The sequence below is a fragment of the Urocampus carinirostris genome, chromosome 16, assembly GCF_059441175.1.
Source record: "Urocampus carinirostris isolate Australia breed hairy pipefish chromosome 16, RoL_Ucar_1.0, whole genome shotgun sequence".
NCBI lineage: Eukaryota > Metazoa > Chordata > Actinopteri > Syngnathiformes > Syngnathidae > Urocampus > Urocampus carinirostris.
The window spans coordinates 18,136,306-18,154,063 of record NC_142364.1 but is presented as its reverse complement, the minus strand read 5'-3'; the positions used below and the strand labels follow the sequence as shown (position 1 = coordinate 18,154,063).

Genomic DNA, 17,758 nt, shown 5'->3' with positions numbered 1-17,758 from the left:
TTGAACATAATACCAACATGCAATATTCAATGTATTTGTTTCATGTTTTTCAAAGTCTGATTCATCATCGGATACATCAAAGAGTTATGATTCAGGGATGCGTGAACTGAACCATAATGATTAACTTATCCATCACTAATTTCAGATATTTTTTTTACATTAAATGTTTCACATTAATTTTGATTTTTATATCTTACCTAGAGCACTTGCGGATGTTAACGGATTACTTCTTGTGGTGTGTCTTGGGCAAGTACAGCCTGGCGGCGCCCAACCCTCCTTAGGCTGTTTTTTAAGCTAAGGATTTTGACCCCCACATAAAACAGAGAGTACTGGTTTCCCTGGTTAAAAGTAGCAAGAAAAGCCTCTTGATCTGACTCATATACAGCACCTTCAGCATCTGTCACTGTAGTTTTTCGGTGTTGACAGCATCCGACTCTTAATAAGCCGGGCCGCTGCATTGACGGTACATTCTTTTGCAACATATTCAATGCTTTTTGTTTCATATATTTTGTATTTTATATCTAAATTCAAATTATTTGTGTATGTACATGAACTAAAATAACTAAATAAAGAAAATGATTCCATCAACAAATAAACAAATGATCTAAAATAAGTTCCATACAATTTCCAATAAGTCCCCTAAATACATAAATAATTCAATAAAATGGCTCCATTAAAAATAAATATCTTAAAAAATGATGACGTAATGAAAGAAAAATGCCCCCCCACAAATAACAATATTAATGAATTGTTTCTTGTGCTTACTTTAAAAGCAACTTATATTCAATCCACATTAAGATGTATTCACATTTTTATTCCATTGTTGACACCCCCTTCATTATAATGAACCTAAAAAAAAAGTAAATTAATCTAATCAAGATATTTATTTGTTTAGCTTCTGCCTTTAAAGTCGAGTTTTTGTGTCGTACGAAATTAAAGACAAATGTGTTCGTTATAGTTGATTAAAATGAGCGCAATCGATGATTATTAACGTCTACATTTCTATTTTTCTAACAATGTAGAGACTGTAAGGATATAAAGTTTGGTAATGTCAGTCTCAGTTAGGTCATGTGTGGGCAGTAATATAGCGCTATCTAGCGTTTGTTTGAAGACTGCAGAGGAAAACAACCTGTAGAGGGGGCTAAACCTCCACAAAACCGGTTTGATTCCCATTTGTGAAATAACCAATGTGCTCAATTGCTGTATATTTCTTTCTGTGTTTGTAATGGCCGCCTTCACCATGCTGGTTGAAAATGATATCTGATGCCATCTGCTTTTTTTACTCAGTCAAATATGCCGCAAGTGTGTTTTATTATACTCCACATACCCATAGGTAACTATAGTGATGTTTATTTTTTTCGCAAACCTTCATTTTGAAGAGTTTAGTGTACTTTGTATAGTCTTAGCAATGATGCTACATGCTAGTACGTTAAACTATCGGTACAATTTCCACCATTTGCTAATGAAGGCAGTTAAAAGCCCCCCCCAAAACGTATATCTAATATTCGTTTTTATTCTGGAAAATGAAAACAACTACTTTACCACCCAAAATCATTTTTTGAAGCCTTACCTGGTCCCTTGAGAAATTGTATCATAATGTGAAAAACTAAACATTGTATTTTCACATTTTTCTAAAAGTGACCGTTTGGAGATGACTACTTTACCAGTGTTCATTTTAGCTCTGAAAAGTTATGGGTCCCGGGGACTCGCCTGCTCAAAAATCTATGGGTCCCAACAGAGATCTATGGGTCCCCAAAATGTAGTGTTATCGAGGTTGAAATCGTAAATCGGCGACAAATATATAATATAAATCTATATATTTGTTCAATTTTAATCATCAAATTATTAAATCATTTTCTGCATCAAATTATTGTTGGTAATATACCGATCAAAGGGATAACCACAAACCTGTCTTTTTTAATTTTCTCCTTTTGTACTTCCTTTTTTTCTTAACTTCTTTATACAACATAATTTGTAATAACAATCATCAAAGCAAGTGAGCCGTTTGAGAGCCGGCTCTTTTTAATGAGTTGAGCCAAAAAAGCCGGTTCTCTAAAGAAAGACGGACTTCCTTTCACTACACAACGAGATCTCGTTGGCCGAGATCGGCGTGCAGACAAAAACTTGAACCGCGAGACCAAAACAACAATGCCGGATCTGCCTGAAGAAAAGTATGGAGTGCAGTAAATCTTTGTTAAAAAAAAAGTAATCGTGCAATAATCACAATTTTGTGGCAAAAAGGTTGCGTCCCGGGGACGCACGTTGATTTGAGACTATGCGGCAAACGAGAACACTGCTTTACTACACCAGAACTTTTGCAAATTTGTATTTTACTCCGACCAATTTTTTCATCGTAAATGAGTTGTAAATGTTTGATGTCGCTTTTCAGAACTCAAATCAATGATTGCGCATACTTGCGCGTAATGATGGTGCGCAAAAATGAATCACAAATTGCTTTGCGCACATCTAATTTCGGCTCTGATTTGAAGACAAATAGAAAAATTGTGTACAGACGCTGCCCGACTTACGAACAAAGTTCCGGACGATTGTTCGTAAGTTGAATTTGTTCATAAGTTGCTTCAGTGCTATATTTTGTATTTTTAAGGTTTATTTAAGTTTGTTTAAGCCTTGTAAAAGTAACCTGTATTGTTTTGTATTAAAAAAAAAATCAACATTTCATACAATATGCCTTATAAACATAGAGTTAAGTGTTACTTACTTTTGGAAGATGTGCTCCAAGAGGTCCTCCTCCATGGTAAAAAGTGGCAGAAAAAAAAGCGTTCAGACCATTTTCTCAACCGCATCAAGCTTTCTTATTCCACTTTAATTTCAAAAGAAACGGCTCGCCTCTCTTTAGACTCTACACCAACCATATTGAATGGATGCACGAGATATTTAACTATAAAAATGTCGAAGTTCTGCGCGCGCTGGAGATTCATTACACGTACCACTGTACTGTATGTTTACATATGAACTAGAGAGAGGAAGCGGATTTTTTTACTTCTGGGATGATGCTGGGTGACCTCTCACAGCGCAACAAGCCGGTAGCGGCGGAAAGAAGCACTACAATAATGTCCTGTTATCGAAAAAACTTGCTCACAATACAAAATCAAACGTACAGCAATGTCCGGATATTTTTCGACATCCTGAAAAAAATGTTCGTATCTACCGTTTTACGTAAGTCGAATGGTCGTAAGTAGGGTAGAGGCTGTACATTTTGTTGGAAATTTCATTGGCTAACCAATGTGTCAATTATTATTCGAATCGGTTACTACTGGCTGAAGATTTTCGGACCTATTGTAGGCGATATCAGTTTTTTTAAACAGGCCTATATAGGCTAATGCAGGGTATGGATCATGAAAAAAAGCCTGCTATTGGCAGAGAAAGATGTTAATCGAAAGGGGAGGGGCTAACTACCATATTGGGAATAATTCTATGAATCTATTAACTTTTAAAGGGGAGTTTTGGAGCAAAAAGATTGAATTTCAAGAAGCAAATGTCGAATGAAGCAGACATGCTTTTGGGTGGATTTCTATTCATCTGTCGGAATTATTGTGTATTTTGGAGTAGATATTTTATACGGTTGGATTCCATGGATTGTTCTTGATGTAACCAAGCCGTTTTCGTAGACATTCAAAGAAGTTGAAGGCGGCCAGGTGACGTGATGGTGGGTTACTTCAGCTTTATTGTTTTCAGGCATCATGTTTCAGACTGATTGTGATGTTTCTCTGATGAGTCATATCTTGAATCCCAAGAGTTCAAGCTTCAAGCAACCCACCAGTGGGCCGCTGCATCGTTAAGGGGTTAAGGTACTGTATATTATTAACTCTTTCTGTGTTCGTCTTTCTTTGTAAATATCTCATGTTTTGATGTAGGTACATGTGGCTTATAGTCAGGTGCGGCTTATGTATGAACAAAATGTTTTTTTCTTTAAAAAATGTACTGGGCGCGGCTTATAATCAGGTGCGCTCTCAAGTCCTGAATTAACAGTATATTATACAAATCCAGGATATGTTGAATTAAAAAATAATATTAAGAAGATTCTGACCTGCTGCTAGGCTCATCCGTCTCTTCAGGGGTTAATGGATTTAATAATGGTAACTGTAGTCGATTACTGGCCAAAGAGCCATTGAGCCTTTAATACAGCGCCTTATCAATAATCGGTGGTCTATGCAGCCCTTTGAGACTCCTTGTGATTAAGGGCTCAACAAATAAACATGACTTGACTTCTCACACTAAATACATCCATATTATTGTAAACATTCAGTTTATTACAAAACCCTTTCAGTGATAGGAAATCACGATGTCTCGATTCGACACGGATGATCCACAAGATACAATGTACTAAACTTGGAAATAAATTACATGCATTTTGTAATAAATAAACAAATAAAAAAATAATTGCTGCACACTTAGTTACTTCATGACATTGTCACCAAGTCTGAAATGCATTTTTTACAAACCCTAGCTGTCATGTGATTATTATTATTTTTTTTTCATTTTTGCAATTGTTACATTGTAAACATTCACAGTTCTGAGGTCATGAGATCGAACTTTCCTGTGTGGAATTTGCATGTTCTCCCCGAGGTTGCGTGGGTTTCCCCCGGGCACTCGCACATTCCAAAAACATGCATGTCAGGTTAATTGGCCTGTCCAAATTGTCCCTAGGTGTGAATGCGCGAGCAAATTGTCTGTCCCTGTGTGCCCTGAGACTGGCTGGCAACCAGTTCAGGGTGTCCCCTGCCCACTGCCTGAAGATGGCTGGGATGGGCTCCAGCGCCCCTGTGACCCTACTGAAGATAAGCGGTGTAGATAATGGATGGATGGCTATCATTTCCAGTATGGTGATGGCCACTAAAATAAGGTGGTCGGGCAACACATGGCCCCCAGAATGTAGTTTTTCCAGTAATTTAGACACTGACCCTAATCAAATACTCGCCTCAACTGTTCTGTAAAATATGAACTAAATAGCCAACTTATATTCTGAAGGTAAATAAAATCTCTTGTCTTCAACAATACTAATTGTACTACAGAAATCAATTGCCTTCGGTGAGAACAGTAATGACTTCTTCCTCCGTATCCTCGTCAGCTGTCGCTCTTTCCTTCCTAAAAAGACCTGGAAGAGATTGATACGCAAAAATGCTATTACGATGACAAGTCATACACTCAAAATTGATTCACTTGGATTATATTAACCAAAATAATTATTAGTAGAAAATCAGAGTGAAGATATGAACTATAACCTAACATCCCCTTTTTCTTTTAAACATAAACAATCACATACACCTAGGCTGAATCCAGTGACGTGCAGTCAGGGGAGGCAGGTGAGTCTGGGCCTCAACTGTTGTGGAAATATCAAATGAAGAATATATTAAATTGTTCGATTTTTTAGTGTTTGAGTTTTTAATTTAACTTGAACAATCGCTGAATTTATATTATGAATATTATAAATACAATAAGTAACTTATCACTGTGCTAAGCGTCAGAAAAGGCAGAGTGAGGAACCAATTCTTTTGCCTCACAGCAGAGGGTGATGGTGAAAATTGCAATTTGGTGCACACCTCAGCCCCAAACAACAGAATTAGTGATAGTATTAGCAAGCTATCTGCAATTCAAGCCATCCAGTATTTTTTTTTCTCGTGCAGAGTATCTGCAGCTGCAGAATGAGGCATGTAAATTCTCTTGCCTGATGGCAGAGGGCGATAGAGAGACCAAAGATTCTGATTTGGCGCACATCTACTGTAAGCCCCTAAGAGTCGAATTTGTCTAAGAATTAGCAAGGTAACAGCAAATCAAGCAATCCAGTATTTTTTTTATTGTGCAGAGCGTCTGCAGATGCAGAGTGAGGCACACAATTATCTTGCCTAATGGCAGAGGGCATAAGTGAGGCTACCGATTCTGTTTTGGGGCAACCCCAAGGCCCAAACAATAAAATGAGTGATAGTAGTAGCAAGTTGACAGAAAGTTCAGCCATCCAGTAATTTCCTTTTCTCGTGTCGAGCAGCTGCAGAATGAGGTGTGCAATTCTCTTGCCTGATGGCAGAGGGCGATAGAGAGACCAAAGATTCTGATTTGGCGCACATCTAAGCCCCTAAGAATCGAATTTGTCTAAGAATTAGCAAGGTAACAGCAAATCAAGCAATCCAGTATTTTTGTTCTTGTGCTGATCATCTGCAAATGCAGATTGAGGCAAACAATTATCTTGCCTCCAGGCATTTTTCCATAATCGAGGATTAATTATCTATTGATGCTATTATTAAAAGGAAAGATCAGTGCATTAATTTATAAGTTAAGGTAAGACAATAAAATGTTTTTTTTTCTATGCCACCGTTCAGTGATGCATTATTGCGCTTCCAATCAAATGATGAAGAAGATTCATTTATTTGTAAATTTGAATGTGCCTTACCAGTCACAAACCTTATTGCACGTCACTGGCTGAAACAGCCAGTGTGAATTTTTAGTTATGTCATAATAGAAGAAGTAGAAAATAATGTAGTTTTTTTCTTCTTTACCTCTTTCGCGCTGTATATAAAGTACTGAAATTGCAGTAGTCAGCAGTATTGCAATCGAGGCAACAATTAAAACAGTGTAATTGTTTTCTCTCTGGGGCGGTATCTCATCTGAGGGAGGTGGGGAGGAAAAGTAAAACAAAAAACTGAAATGCAATGATTTTCATAAAATAGAAACAATGAAAAACCCAAAAATGCATTGTTATGGTTTAACTATGAAGACAATCCTGAAATGCACAGAATTGCTATAAATACATTCCTTTGATAGATTACATTGTGTAGTATTTACTGTTCATGCCTAAGAATCCTCTGAGTATTTTTGTGCCAGTATTACATGGAAAACTTGTTTTTGGTGATGAAACAATCTAGTACAGCGAGTTTCATCAAAAGGTTCATCCTGAATATTTATTGTTACACTTGAATTACTACTCTAATAATAGTATTGACATTATTTTACTTACATTGTAAATTTGTTTTGGGAATCATCATTTATTTTATTTCAGTATAACAAGGACTCATTTTGTTACAGTGAATCTGCTATGATAGGTTATTAAATCCAAAACTATTTCTTTGTAAATGTTCAAATACATTTTGACAAAAGTTAGAAAAACAAATAACTAAAACAATAAATATGAATCACTTGCGATAAGCAGAACTGCAAAGAATTGATTCAAAGATTTGTAACTGTGTGGTTAATAGAATGCTGTTTATCCTCAAAGAGTCTTAAACAAACTCCTCTACCAGTATATATATTTTTAAACACTTCACTTTTATTGTATTTTTCATGTATATTTTATTTTTGCATTAATGTATTTTGAAAAACGAAGTCTGAAAATAAGCTGTTTCAATGCTTTTTAGTTGAATTCATAAAACAAATGTTGATAAGTAATAAAACATTTGGTATACTCATTTGGTTTTTCAATAAAAATCGAGTATTATCAAACTTGTAAATAATCAATTATCATTAAAAGAGATTAAAAAAGGCTGTTCAGTGTAAAGTACCGGAAATTAACAATTGTTAAAAGAGTGTTCCTATTGTGAAATTGCAATGTCTGTATATATAATATACCGTGTATATGTGTATATAATATACCGTGTATATGTGTATATATATATATATATATATATATATATATATATATATATATATATATATATATCCCCCCGAGCCAGATTTACTCATGAAAAGAGCCATATATGGCTCGCGAGCCATAGGTTCCCGACACCTGTCCTACAGAAAGTTGTAGTAAAAGATGGCATTTGCACTGTATAATATTATCTGCTTTTTGGCATTTCTAGGATCCTGTTCAAATAGTGCTGAATCTTACGCTCACCTGGCATGACAAACGTGGCGGAGAAGCCACCACCAAAGCTGCAAGTGTAGTTGCTTTTCTGCAATGAATTCACACGAATCTGAGTTGTGATTTGGTAAAGTTGCTCCTCAGTTTGCACAAAGGCGATGCTGGCATTGAGATCCTGCCCGTTGCCGTCCTGCCAGGCCACTGTTGGCATCGGGTAGCCTTCAGACTGGCAGTTCAACACGTGGGCTTCCCCGCCCGCCTCCTCGAAAATGTTTTTGGTGATAGTTTTGTAAGGTGCTGCACGAAAGAGAAAATGATCGATGTTAACTTGATGTTGACCACTTCTAGTTTAAAAAAAAAAAGGTGCAGTAGTAGTCCGACTGTAACATCTGGATGTCAGAACCAGACCAGGAGAAGGATCCAGATACGTCATGAAGTAGTTAGACAGAAGTCCGGCGTGGAAAAACAAGAAGCCAGAGGCAGACGAGATCGATACCAGATACACGAGCAGATACCGGACAGACAGGATCGATACCGCACAGGACGGGACAGCCAGGATCAATACTAAACAATGGAGACTGGAGTCAGATATCAGACAGGACGAGACAGATGGAATCGATACGGATACTGAAGACTGGAGCAAGATATTGGACAGGATAAGACAGGCGGAATCGATACCGGACACCGGAGACTGAAGTCAGATATCAAAAAGGACGAGATAGACGGAATAGATACCCGATACTGGAGACTGGTGTCAGATATCAGACAGGACGAGACAGACGGGATCGATACCGGGTAGGATACACAAGCAGAAAATTGGTCGGAGTCAAAACACACGTCTTGCGGGTGCATAGGTTCGTTGACAGACTGACAAGGGATAAGTGAGAGCACTGAGCTTAAATAGGAGGGAAGCCAATCAGGCAACGAGCCGCAGCTGGCGCCAAACGGGCGAGGCCAAGTGAGGGCAATCGTGACACTGGAGCCGCTTTCAAGCAAAATCTGAAGGATTCCATAACCCTGTTAAAACCTTGTTAGAAATGAATAAATAAAAGGATAATTTGATTTTAAAATTTGATTGTAAACACACTGTAGTAAATAGGAGAATACATAACTAAATCATTGAATGAAAAAATATATTTTTAACCAGCAAACAATTTTGAAAAAATATATTTTTAACCAGCAAACCATTTTTTTTTAGTCCATGTTTCGTGTTTCAAAGACATAGGAAGAACTATGCGGGCACATCAGCATAGACAATAGACAGGACCTGATTTATCAATAGCAATATCTCTCCTTTTCTCCAATTTGACTTCACCCAGTGACAGTCTGATATACAATGAATGAAAACCAATTCAAATGAGTTTTGGCCAGGCTTTTTTCCCTCCCAGGGAATTCCGAGGACGAGTAGAAATCTTGGTGATCTGTGTGGCGAGCCCCGACTGTCATGAACCGGAAAAGGATCAGGACCCAAATGCGTGATGTTTCTCACACAAGCCTTTTATTTTACGGGAAATGGGGAGTCATGCACGTTAGGCAGCAGTCTGGCGCGGAATGACAGGAAGCCAAAGGCCAACGATATCGATACTAATTGCCCGAGCAGATATCGGACAGATGGGGTCGATACCGGACAGGACGAGACAGACAGGATTGATATCAAAAGAGGATATTGGATATAAACAGGACTAACTAGACAGGAACGAAACTGGAAACCGATATTAAACAACGGGACAGACAGGATTGATATCAAAACAGGATATCGCAATTAAACAGGACAAAACTATACGGGAACGAAACTGGAAATTAATATTAAACAGGACGAAATAAACGGGAACAATACCGGACAGGATACCAACAGGCAACAGGACCGAGTCAGAACCCACGTCTTGCGGGGCAGAGGTTCGTCGATGGAATGAAAAAAGAAGAGTGAGAGCACTGAGATTAAATAGACGAAAAGTCAATCTGTCAACGAGCCGCAGCTGGCGCCACACAGGCGGGGCCAATTGGGCGCCATGACAACGTGGCACAGACCAAGAATCCAGTCAGGATCTGATTCATCATAGAGCTCTGCATCAAGGTCGCGGTAGGAATTGGATTATTTCTTTGATTTTGACAGCAGACTCGTGAACTTTGAGAAACCAGCGATGCCCATGGATTTAGGATTACTTGAATTGGAAAACATTTGAATTCTGTTTTCTTCTGGTCATTCATTTGAACTGTCATTGAAATTTGAAGTGGTTTATTTCATGACTTTAACATCTGACATGAAAACTGATTAAAGTTGATTCAAACATCCTATCAGTGTGCATAAAAATACATTTTGCCACTAATAATAGGATTATTAGCCAAAACTACAGTAGATGACCGGTCATTAACCTGAAATTTAAAAAACAGGGTTAGTAAATCTTTATTAACCAAAATTAGGATTTCGCATTCAACACTTAGAACCAATTCAAAGTGTTCTTGTACTATAATTTATGTTAAGTGGTTTCTGTTTATTGTTCATTAAATTGCCAGCTTTTGTTCAAATTAATTTTGACTCCTGTAATACCTAAATATATAAAAGAAATGTATTTGTTTTGTTGTGGATTTTGTCATTTAATTGTCACAAATGTTATTCAAATAAGAGGGCAAGTCAAACTGGCTAAGCTTTTCACCTATGGTCAGATTATTTCATCGCAGGCGACCTAATATGTTAAAAGCTTAGGCAACTGGGCCACCTCAATTGTATAACATTTTGTTAGGACAAAATAAACGTGTTATGGTGGCCATGGCGCCCAATTGGCCCCGGTCGTGTGGCGCCAGCTGCGGCTCATTGACAGATTGGCTTTCCGTCTTTTTAAGATCAGTGCTCTCATTTTTCCCTCATCAGTCCGTCAACAAAGCTCTGCCCCACAAGACGTGGGTTCTGACTCGATCCTGTTTTCCTGCTGGTGTTTCCTCTCCGGTATTGTTCCCGTTTATTTTGTCCTGTTAAATATTGGTTTCCAGTTTTGTTCCCGTCTATTTTTGTCCTTTTTATTATTCTCTCCAGTTTTTGTTTACGTCTAGTTTGTCCTGTTTATTTCAATATCCTGTTTCATTGTCAATCCTGTCTGTCCCGTCCTATCCGGTATCGATCCCATCCGTCCGATATCTGCTCGGGCAATTGGAATCAATCTCGTCGGTCTCTGGCTTCCCGGCTTTCCATGCCAGACTGCTGCGTTAGGGTCCTGATCCTGTTCCGGTTCATGACAAAACGGAAAAATACACAATAAAATGCATGACAAAATGCATTGGACAGGATACTCCCACAGTATTGGGGTGAAAGTGAGGCGCAAAGAGCAGTTGCGTACCAGTAACAGATAACTTGACGTTTTTATAGTCGCCACCGTTTGTTGTCCGTATCACACACTGGTAGGTCCCCGTGTCGTTGATGTGAAGTCTAGAAACCTGTGAAAATACATTTAGCTTAGATAGTGTGCGTATATACACCCTATTTTCCACACCGGGATCTAAGCTGCACTCCCAAAAAGTAGCATTTTATCATCTCTTTTTCAGGTATAAGGCTATATGGTGCATGGAATTAAAACTTAAATAAGAGCTACCGTTATTCATGTATAACTGTTGCGCATTTTATACACTTACGGTATGGATTAGTACGATAATGTCACGGTTGCCATGGCATCCAATTGGCCCCCCACTGTGTGGCGTCAGCTTCTGTCACGGTTGCCATGGCGCCCAATTGGCCCCGCCCTTGGGGGTCAGCTGAAACTCTTTGACGGATTGCTCTCTGTCACTACCTAAACGATGTCCTGTGAGTCGCCTCTGGTCGTTGCGTCTGAGAATCTCCGTTTTTCCTGTGGTTTTGCTCCTGTTTTGCTCCTGCCACGATCCGTTTGATTTTGACTTTTTCCATTCCCGACACCGTCATCGCTAGCCATGGACGTCCCACTTTCGCGGCTGAGCAACCTACTCCCCGCGACCAACGATCCCGGATCAAGTGTGCGCTCCTTTCCCCTTTACCCAATAAAACTGTGAGTAATGTTACGCGAGTGGGTCCTGTTTCCTGTTCTGGTCCTGACAGATGATTGATCAGTCGAAATGCTGCTGACAAAAATCACAAAACCTCAAATGTACCAGGGCTCAAACTCAGGTTGCTTTGGTAAGATCACCCAAACCTAACTACTAGACCACTAATAATACAGATGATGTACAAAAAGGCCTTAAGTTTTATCTCACTATCACACTATTTTAATTCACAGTGCCAGAAATTAATCTTAGAGAATGAACACAAAAAAAGCACGACAAAGGAAAGAACTCTTTGGTGTATGTAAAGATGAATCGGACTGTTTATCGACAGTGCTGCTCAAAATAATAGCAGTGCAATGTGACTAACTAGAATATCCCCAGTTTGCAGTATATGTTTTCTTGTTCCATGCTGGACAAGTTACCAGTAGGTGCAGTAGATTCTCAGATAACAAACAAGACCCACCATTCATAATAGACACGCTCCGAAAGCAATTAATAAGCAATAATTCAGCAAATAGTTCAAAGTGGTGTGTTAAAAAAAAAATAGCAGCGTGGCAACCAGTCTCTGAGCTCATAAATTTTGCGTTACAAATAAAACAGCTGTGAATCAGGTGGCGCCTATTTAAGGTTTGAACATGCATTTGAGCAAAATGGGTTGTTCAAGATACTGCTTCGAAGAACGTGTTTTTTGATTAAAAAGTTGATTGGAAAGGTAAGAACCTATAAAGATTTGCAAAAAGGTGTCATGAACCGGAACAGGATCAGGACCCAAATGTGTGACGTTCTCACACAAGCTTTTATTTACGGGAAATGGGGAGTTATGCACGTTAGGCAGCAGGTCTGGTGTGGAAAGACAAGAAGCCAGAGGCCGACACCAATTGACCGAGCAGATATTGGACAGATGGGGTCGATACTGGACAGGAGGGGACAGACAGGATTGATATAGAAATAGGATATCGAACTTAAATAGACGGGAACAAAACTGGAAACAGATATTAAACAGGACAAAATAAACAGGAACAATACCGGACAGGAGATACCAACAGGCAACAGGACCGAGTCAGAACCCACGTCTTGCGGGGCAGAGGTTCGTCGACAGACTGACAAACGGAGAGTGAGAACACTGAACTTAAATAGTAGGGAAGCCAATCTTTCAATGAGCCGCAGCTGGCGCCACACGGGCGGGTCAATTGGGCGCCATGGCAACCGTGACAAAAATGATCTCCAATAACGTAAGGTAGGTAGAAAAAACAGGGACACGTAAAAGAAAGAACACAACAACTATTAAAATGGACCGGAGAATAACCAGAATGGCAAAGGCTAAGCCAGGACGATCAAACACAATCTGCAGTTACCTGTAAGTGCTGTGACAGAAGACGTCTGTGTGAAGCAAATTTATTTTCAAGAATTCCACACAAAGTACCACTGTTTAAAAAGGCATGCTCAAAAGAGGTTACAATTTACCTAAGAATACATCAATTGACCTAAAGAAAAATTGAGGAACATATTGTGGACTGATGAAAGTAAAATTCTCCTTTTTGTGTCCAGGGGCCACAGACCGTGTTGGAGATGACGCCCAAACTCTGAATTCAAACCTCAGTAAATATTGAAGACAGTGAAGCATGGGGGTGCAAGTATCATTGTCTGGGCATGTTTCTCCTACTCTGGTGTTGGGCCCATTTATCGCGTACCAGGGATGATGGATCAGTCCATGTATGTCAAGATACTTGAGGAGGTTATGTTGCCTTATGCTGAAGAGGACATTCCCTTGAAATGGGTGTTTCAAGAAGACTGTGACCCTAAACACACCAGTACACGAGCAAAGTATTTTCCTGACCAACAAAATAAATGTTATGGAGTGGCCAGCCTGATCCCCAGATCTCAATCCAATTGAGAACATGTGGGGTGATAACAAAAATGCTGTTTGTGAGGCAAAACGTAAGAAATGTAAATGGGATTAGGTATGTTGTTAAGAAATCATGGAGTGAAATAATGACTGAAATGTGCCGCAAGTTGACTTTATGTCACATGTACCTGGGATATTCTGGTTAATCACTTTGCACTGCAATTATTTCGAACAGAACTGTATATCTTTCAGGAGGAAATTTCCGTTCCCTCCATTTTTTAACATTTGTTTCTGGCACCATGCGTAGGAATAGTGTGAGAATGAGATCAAATAGAAAGCCTCTCTATATGTCTATCTGTATCACTGGTGGTCTTGTGAGAAAGTGACGACGCTGTCACTGCTGATCAATTTGGGTTGCAATCAATGTTTTGTGACTATGGTCGGCAATGTTTTTCGATTATTCATTGCACAAATACGGTAGTATACCGTTAAATGCATGTATGAATAATTTATGCATTTCCAATTGTATTTTGCGGTATATGAAGGCGCACTGGGTTCAAACAGACCATCGTAAAACAGGAAACATCAAACAAAACATTGTAAAACAAGAAACATCTCAACAAACAGAGAAAAATAAACATGACAATGCAGCAGCTTCTCTTCTCAGGCCAATGGTTGAGAGGTTCACAAGGTAGTCAAGTCAAGTCAAATTTATTTATATAGCCCTTAATCACAAAAATGTCTCAAAGGACTGCACAGGATTACAGTTACAAAATTACACAATTACCTGATCTTAAACCAGCAGTAAAACTCTTTGAAGCAAGGAAAACATTTTACTTAACTGTTAGAACCCTTTATAATTCTACAATTGCAATTCTAATAGTAATATTATAGTAAATGATTAATAAATGTATTTACAACTATCCCACTGCGATTGGCTGGCAACCAGTTCAGGGTGTCCCCTGCCCACTGCCCGATGATTGCTGGGATAGGCTCCAGCACCCCCGCAACCCTACTGAGGATAAGCGGTGCAGCTAATGAGATGAGATGAGACAACTATCCCATCAGGGTTATGATTCGCACTTTCAAATTTCTGGCCAGTTTGGAGTTTTTAGGTGCGCCTTATATTCCAGAAAATATGGTGTATTGTACAAATCCATGATATGTTGAAATAATAAGTACAATCTAGAAGGGTCCAACCTGCAGTTTGGCCCATCCGTCTTTAGTCTCTTCAGTAAGTAGCCTGGCGCGACCCCTGAAGTCAGGATGCTGGTGGGAATCCTCCTCTCGCCCATGGTCCATTCGGCAAACTTGGCGATATCCTTCCGGTGAAATCCAGTGCCAGGCCACCATCAAGTCCTCACTGGGATATGGCGACAAAGGGTTGAACCGGCAACCCATGACCACGTCACCTCCAAACTCTCCAATGTATGAGACCTGCTCCACAGTGGCGGTTAACCAAACTGCCCGAGAATAAGCCGGGTTAAAAAAATCAAATACTGTAAGGCGATTTACTAATTGTGCTTTCATCTTAAATACCTGGAAAACATGGTTGGAAAAAGACTTGTAAAATGATAATGATGCACCAGTTCATTTGAAACTATAACGGGGGAAAAAAGAAAAAGATACCTTAGCAATGGGAAAATGATGTAAATTCCGAAATACTTTCTTCTACAATTTAAAAATGTGGCTTATAATAAATAGTTTTGGTTCAATCACCGAGGCCATCTGCTGCCATCCATATATGTGTAACCGCGGTGTACGTGTCCCACCAAAGATCCACATTCACGCTGGACTGGATGATGAGGTTTTTATTATTACAGTTTCTGCAAATGGATGAGTCACAACATTAGCTTTTCTGCTGGCTCTGATCTCTTTGATCTCATTGCAGTTCTCTCTGGTAAGACTGCCAACAAAGCATATCAAAGAGCTTTCTTTTCACTTTACAAAAAATACATTTTAGAATATCACAATACATTTTCACATCTTTACATTTTAACAAGATACTTTTAACAAGAGATCGTATAGTGGATTTTTAACGTTTACAATGGATTCAACATATTTTTCTTTCGTCTGAATTTTTAACCAACATCATCCTTTTTTAATATATATGAGAAAATAGAAATAAAAACAATAATGAGTATAAAAACGGGTACAAGTTACCTGCAAATGGATGAGTCACAACATTAGCTTTTCTGCTGGCTCTGATCTCTTTGATCTCTACAAGGGGAATTCATATTTTAGTAAAACGGAAACAAAACGAAAATAAACCTAAACAGCTTGACAATATCAATCACACTGTGCATGTTGAGAGATTTGTCAGCTGGGGTTATAATGTTTAAAATTAACTTATTTTGTGGAACACCAAAAGATGTGTCTTACCATTGCAGTTCTCTCTGGTAAGACTGCCAACAAACCCCGCCTCCCGGTCACATGTCAGAAGCCAAAACCAAACCCCACCCCATACCAGCAGATGGCACTGTTGGACTCATCATTGCAGGACATTTACCAAAAACTATACACATATTTCAGCAGGAATTTCAATAAAACAAAAGTTATTATTACAGCCGTTACATATGTGTAGATAAGCCTCCCTCAGGTCCCTAACTAATTCCACCATTCATTTCTCGCCGGACAACCGACGCTTTAAACTCAACGGTCATGAACGGCGACATCTTGTGACGATCACTACAAAGACTTCAGCTAAGTCAAATGATTCAGCAAAGCTAAAATTTGGTCTTTTAAATATTAGATCGCTTGCTCCTAAAGCTTTACTTGTTGATAACATGATTTGTGATTATAAACTTAACTGTATCGGTCTTTGTGAAACTTGGTTACGCCCGGATGAGTTTTTGCCGCTAAATTAGGGATTCATGGCTAACCACTCTACTGAGACACCTCTGATCAAGGTAACAAATGATATCCTACTGGCAATGGATTCTGGCGCTTCATCACTTTTGCTGCTGCTGGATCTTAGTGCTGCTTTTGACACAGTGCCCCACAATTTCCTACTAGAACGGTTGGAAAAATGGACTGGTCTCTCAGGAACCGTCCTCTCATGGTTCAGATCCTACCTCTCAGACAGGACGCACTGTGTTAAATATGGCGAAATGACATCTGAGCCGTTTAATGTTAACTGTGGTGTTCCGCAGGGTTCAGTGCTTGGCCCCCTTCTTTTCAGCATTTACATGCTTCCATACAAATAACCTTCTCTTCTCGTCGGCTCCAGAGCAGGGGAATGTATAATAATATTCTGAAAAATAGTCTGTGTAATATAGTGTAATAATCTGTGAAGCCCTTTGAGACTCTTCGTGATTTAGGGCTATACAAATAAAAATGACATGACTTTCCTGACATGGTTAGTCTGTGCCTTGCCATAATTATTTTTGTCTTACTATTTCTATTGTTTTGGGAGTATTTTAACCGTGTGCGTCTTATGTATGAAGTGTTTCGGGTTGGGAGAAAAGGAGGGGATTTTATTGACTTATTATTTTACGCTGAATGTTTTATACATTACTTTGATTGACAATGTATTGCCTGAAATGGGTTTACGAATTGATTTGATTAAATATCCAATTTAACAACAACGAAAACAACAAATTATATTTGAAAACGTCCTACAGTACTTGGAACGTGTCAGAAGAATAGTTTATATGGCAGTTCAAGTCGGGGTTAATTCATATGGTTACTATAAAAACCAGTACGTGTTATACAAGCTTTAGAGCGATTTTAACTGGACAAATGTAGAAGAACGGTCAAAATGGTGGAAAAACTACGTTCGTAGGCTAAATATTTAAACGTTTTGCAACCGTACTAGCCCTCTGACTGGCTATCGCTGAAATGCTCGCCAAGTAGAAGTACATTAAGATGTAAAACAATATGGAGCACTTTAAAAGCAGCAGGTAGTCTATGAACGAGAAAGTAGACATTGAAATAAATCTTACCTTTGATGTGAGACAACGAAACCTTTGATGTCTAAAGTCTCAGAATGGAATTCGTCGTCTTTATATCTCAGTATGTCCCGCCTCATTTATTTGGTTTTAGCCTTAAATATTTTATTTTGAAACGACAACCGGATACGCAAACACTACATC

At 38.8% G+C, this 17,758-nt stretch overlaps 1 protein-coding gene and 1 long non-coding RNA gene across 4 annotated transcripts; one reads left to right on the top strand and one right to left on the bottom strand.

The window, feature by feature from the left end:
• Positions 1 to 1,228: 1,228 nt before the first annotated feature.
• LOC148350505 (uncharacterized) lies at positions 1,229 to 9,089 on the top strand. Its single transcript, XR_015853045.1, has 4 exons — positions 1,229 to 1,333; positions 3,571 to 3,667; positions 3,756 to 3,809; positions 7,809 to 9,089. It is a non-coding gene; the product is annotated as an uncharacterized LOC148350505 (long non-coding RNA).
• LOC148350504 (programmed cell death 1 ligand 1-like) lies at positions 4,299 to 17,690 on the bottom strand. Of its 3 annotated transcripts, none has more exons than XM_088356088.1 (7): positions 17,609 to 17,690; positions 15,204 to 15,264; positions 14,865 to 15,127; positions 11,143 to 11,239; positions 7,844 to 8,107; positions 6,513 to 6,620; positions 4,299 to 5,116 (listed from the first exon to the last, which is right to left on the bottom strand). In XM_088356088.1, exons 2-7 carry the CDS (start codon positions 15,256 to 15,258, stop codon positions 5,037 to 5,039), a joined length of 867 nt encoding a protein of 288 aa, XP_088212214.1. In that variant the 5' UTR covers positions 15,259 to 15,264; positions 17,609 to 17,690; the 3' UTR covers positions 4,299 to 5,036. The 3 variants fall into 3 exon arrangements, with proteins under 3 accessions (XP_088212214.1, XP_088212213.1, XP_088212215.1); XM_088356087.1 differs by lacking the exon at positions 17,609 to 17,690 and adding an exon at positions 15,384 to 15,540; XM_088356089.1 differs by lacking the exons at positions 6,513 to 6,620; positions 17,609 to 17,690 and adding an exon at positions 15,384 to 15,540.
• Positions 17,691 to 17,758: the final 68 nt, after the last annotated feature.

Bases quoted from the DNA above. Each gene is read 5' to 3' on its own strand.
- LOC148350504 (XM_088356087.1), bottom strand. From the start codon at position 15,449: ATGTGGATCTTTGGTGGGACACGTACACCGCGGTTACACATATATGGA. The intron at 15,128-15,203 runs GTATTTAAGATG...ATTCTCGGGCAG, and splicing joins TTTCCAACCATGTTTTCCAG to TTTGGTTAACCGCCACTGTG. The intron at 8,108-11,142 runs GTACGCAACTGC...TCTTTCGTGCAG, and splicing joins CGTCAAGTTATCTGTTACTG to CACCTTACAAAACTATCACC.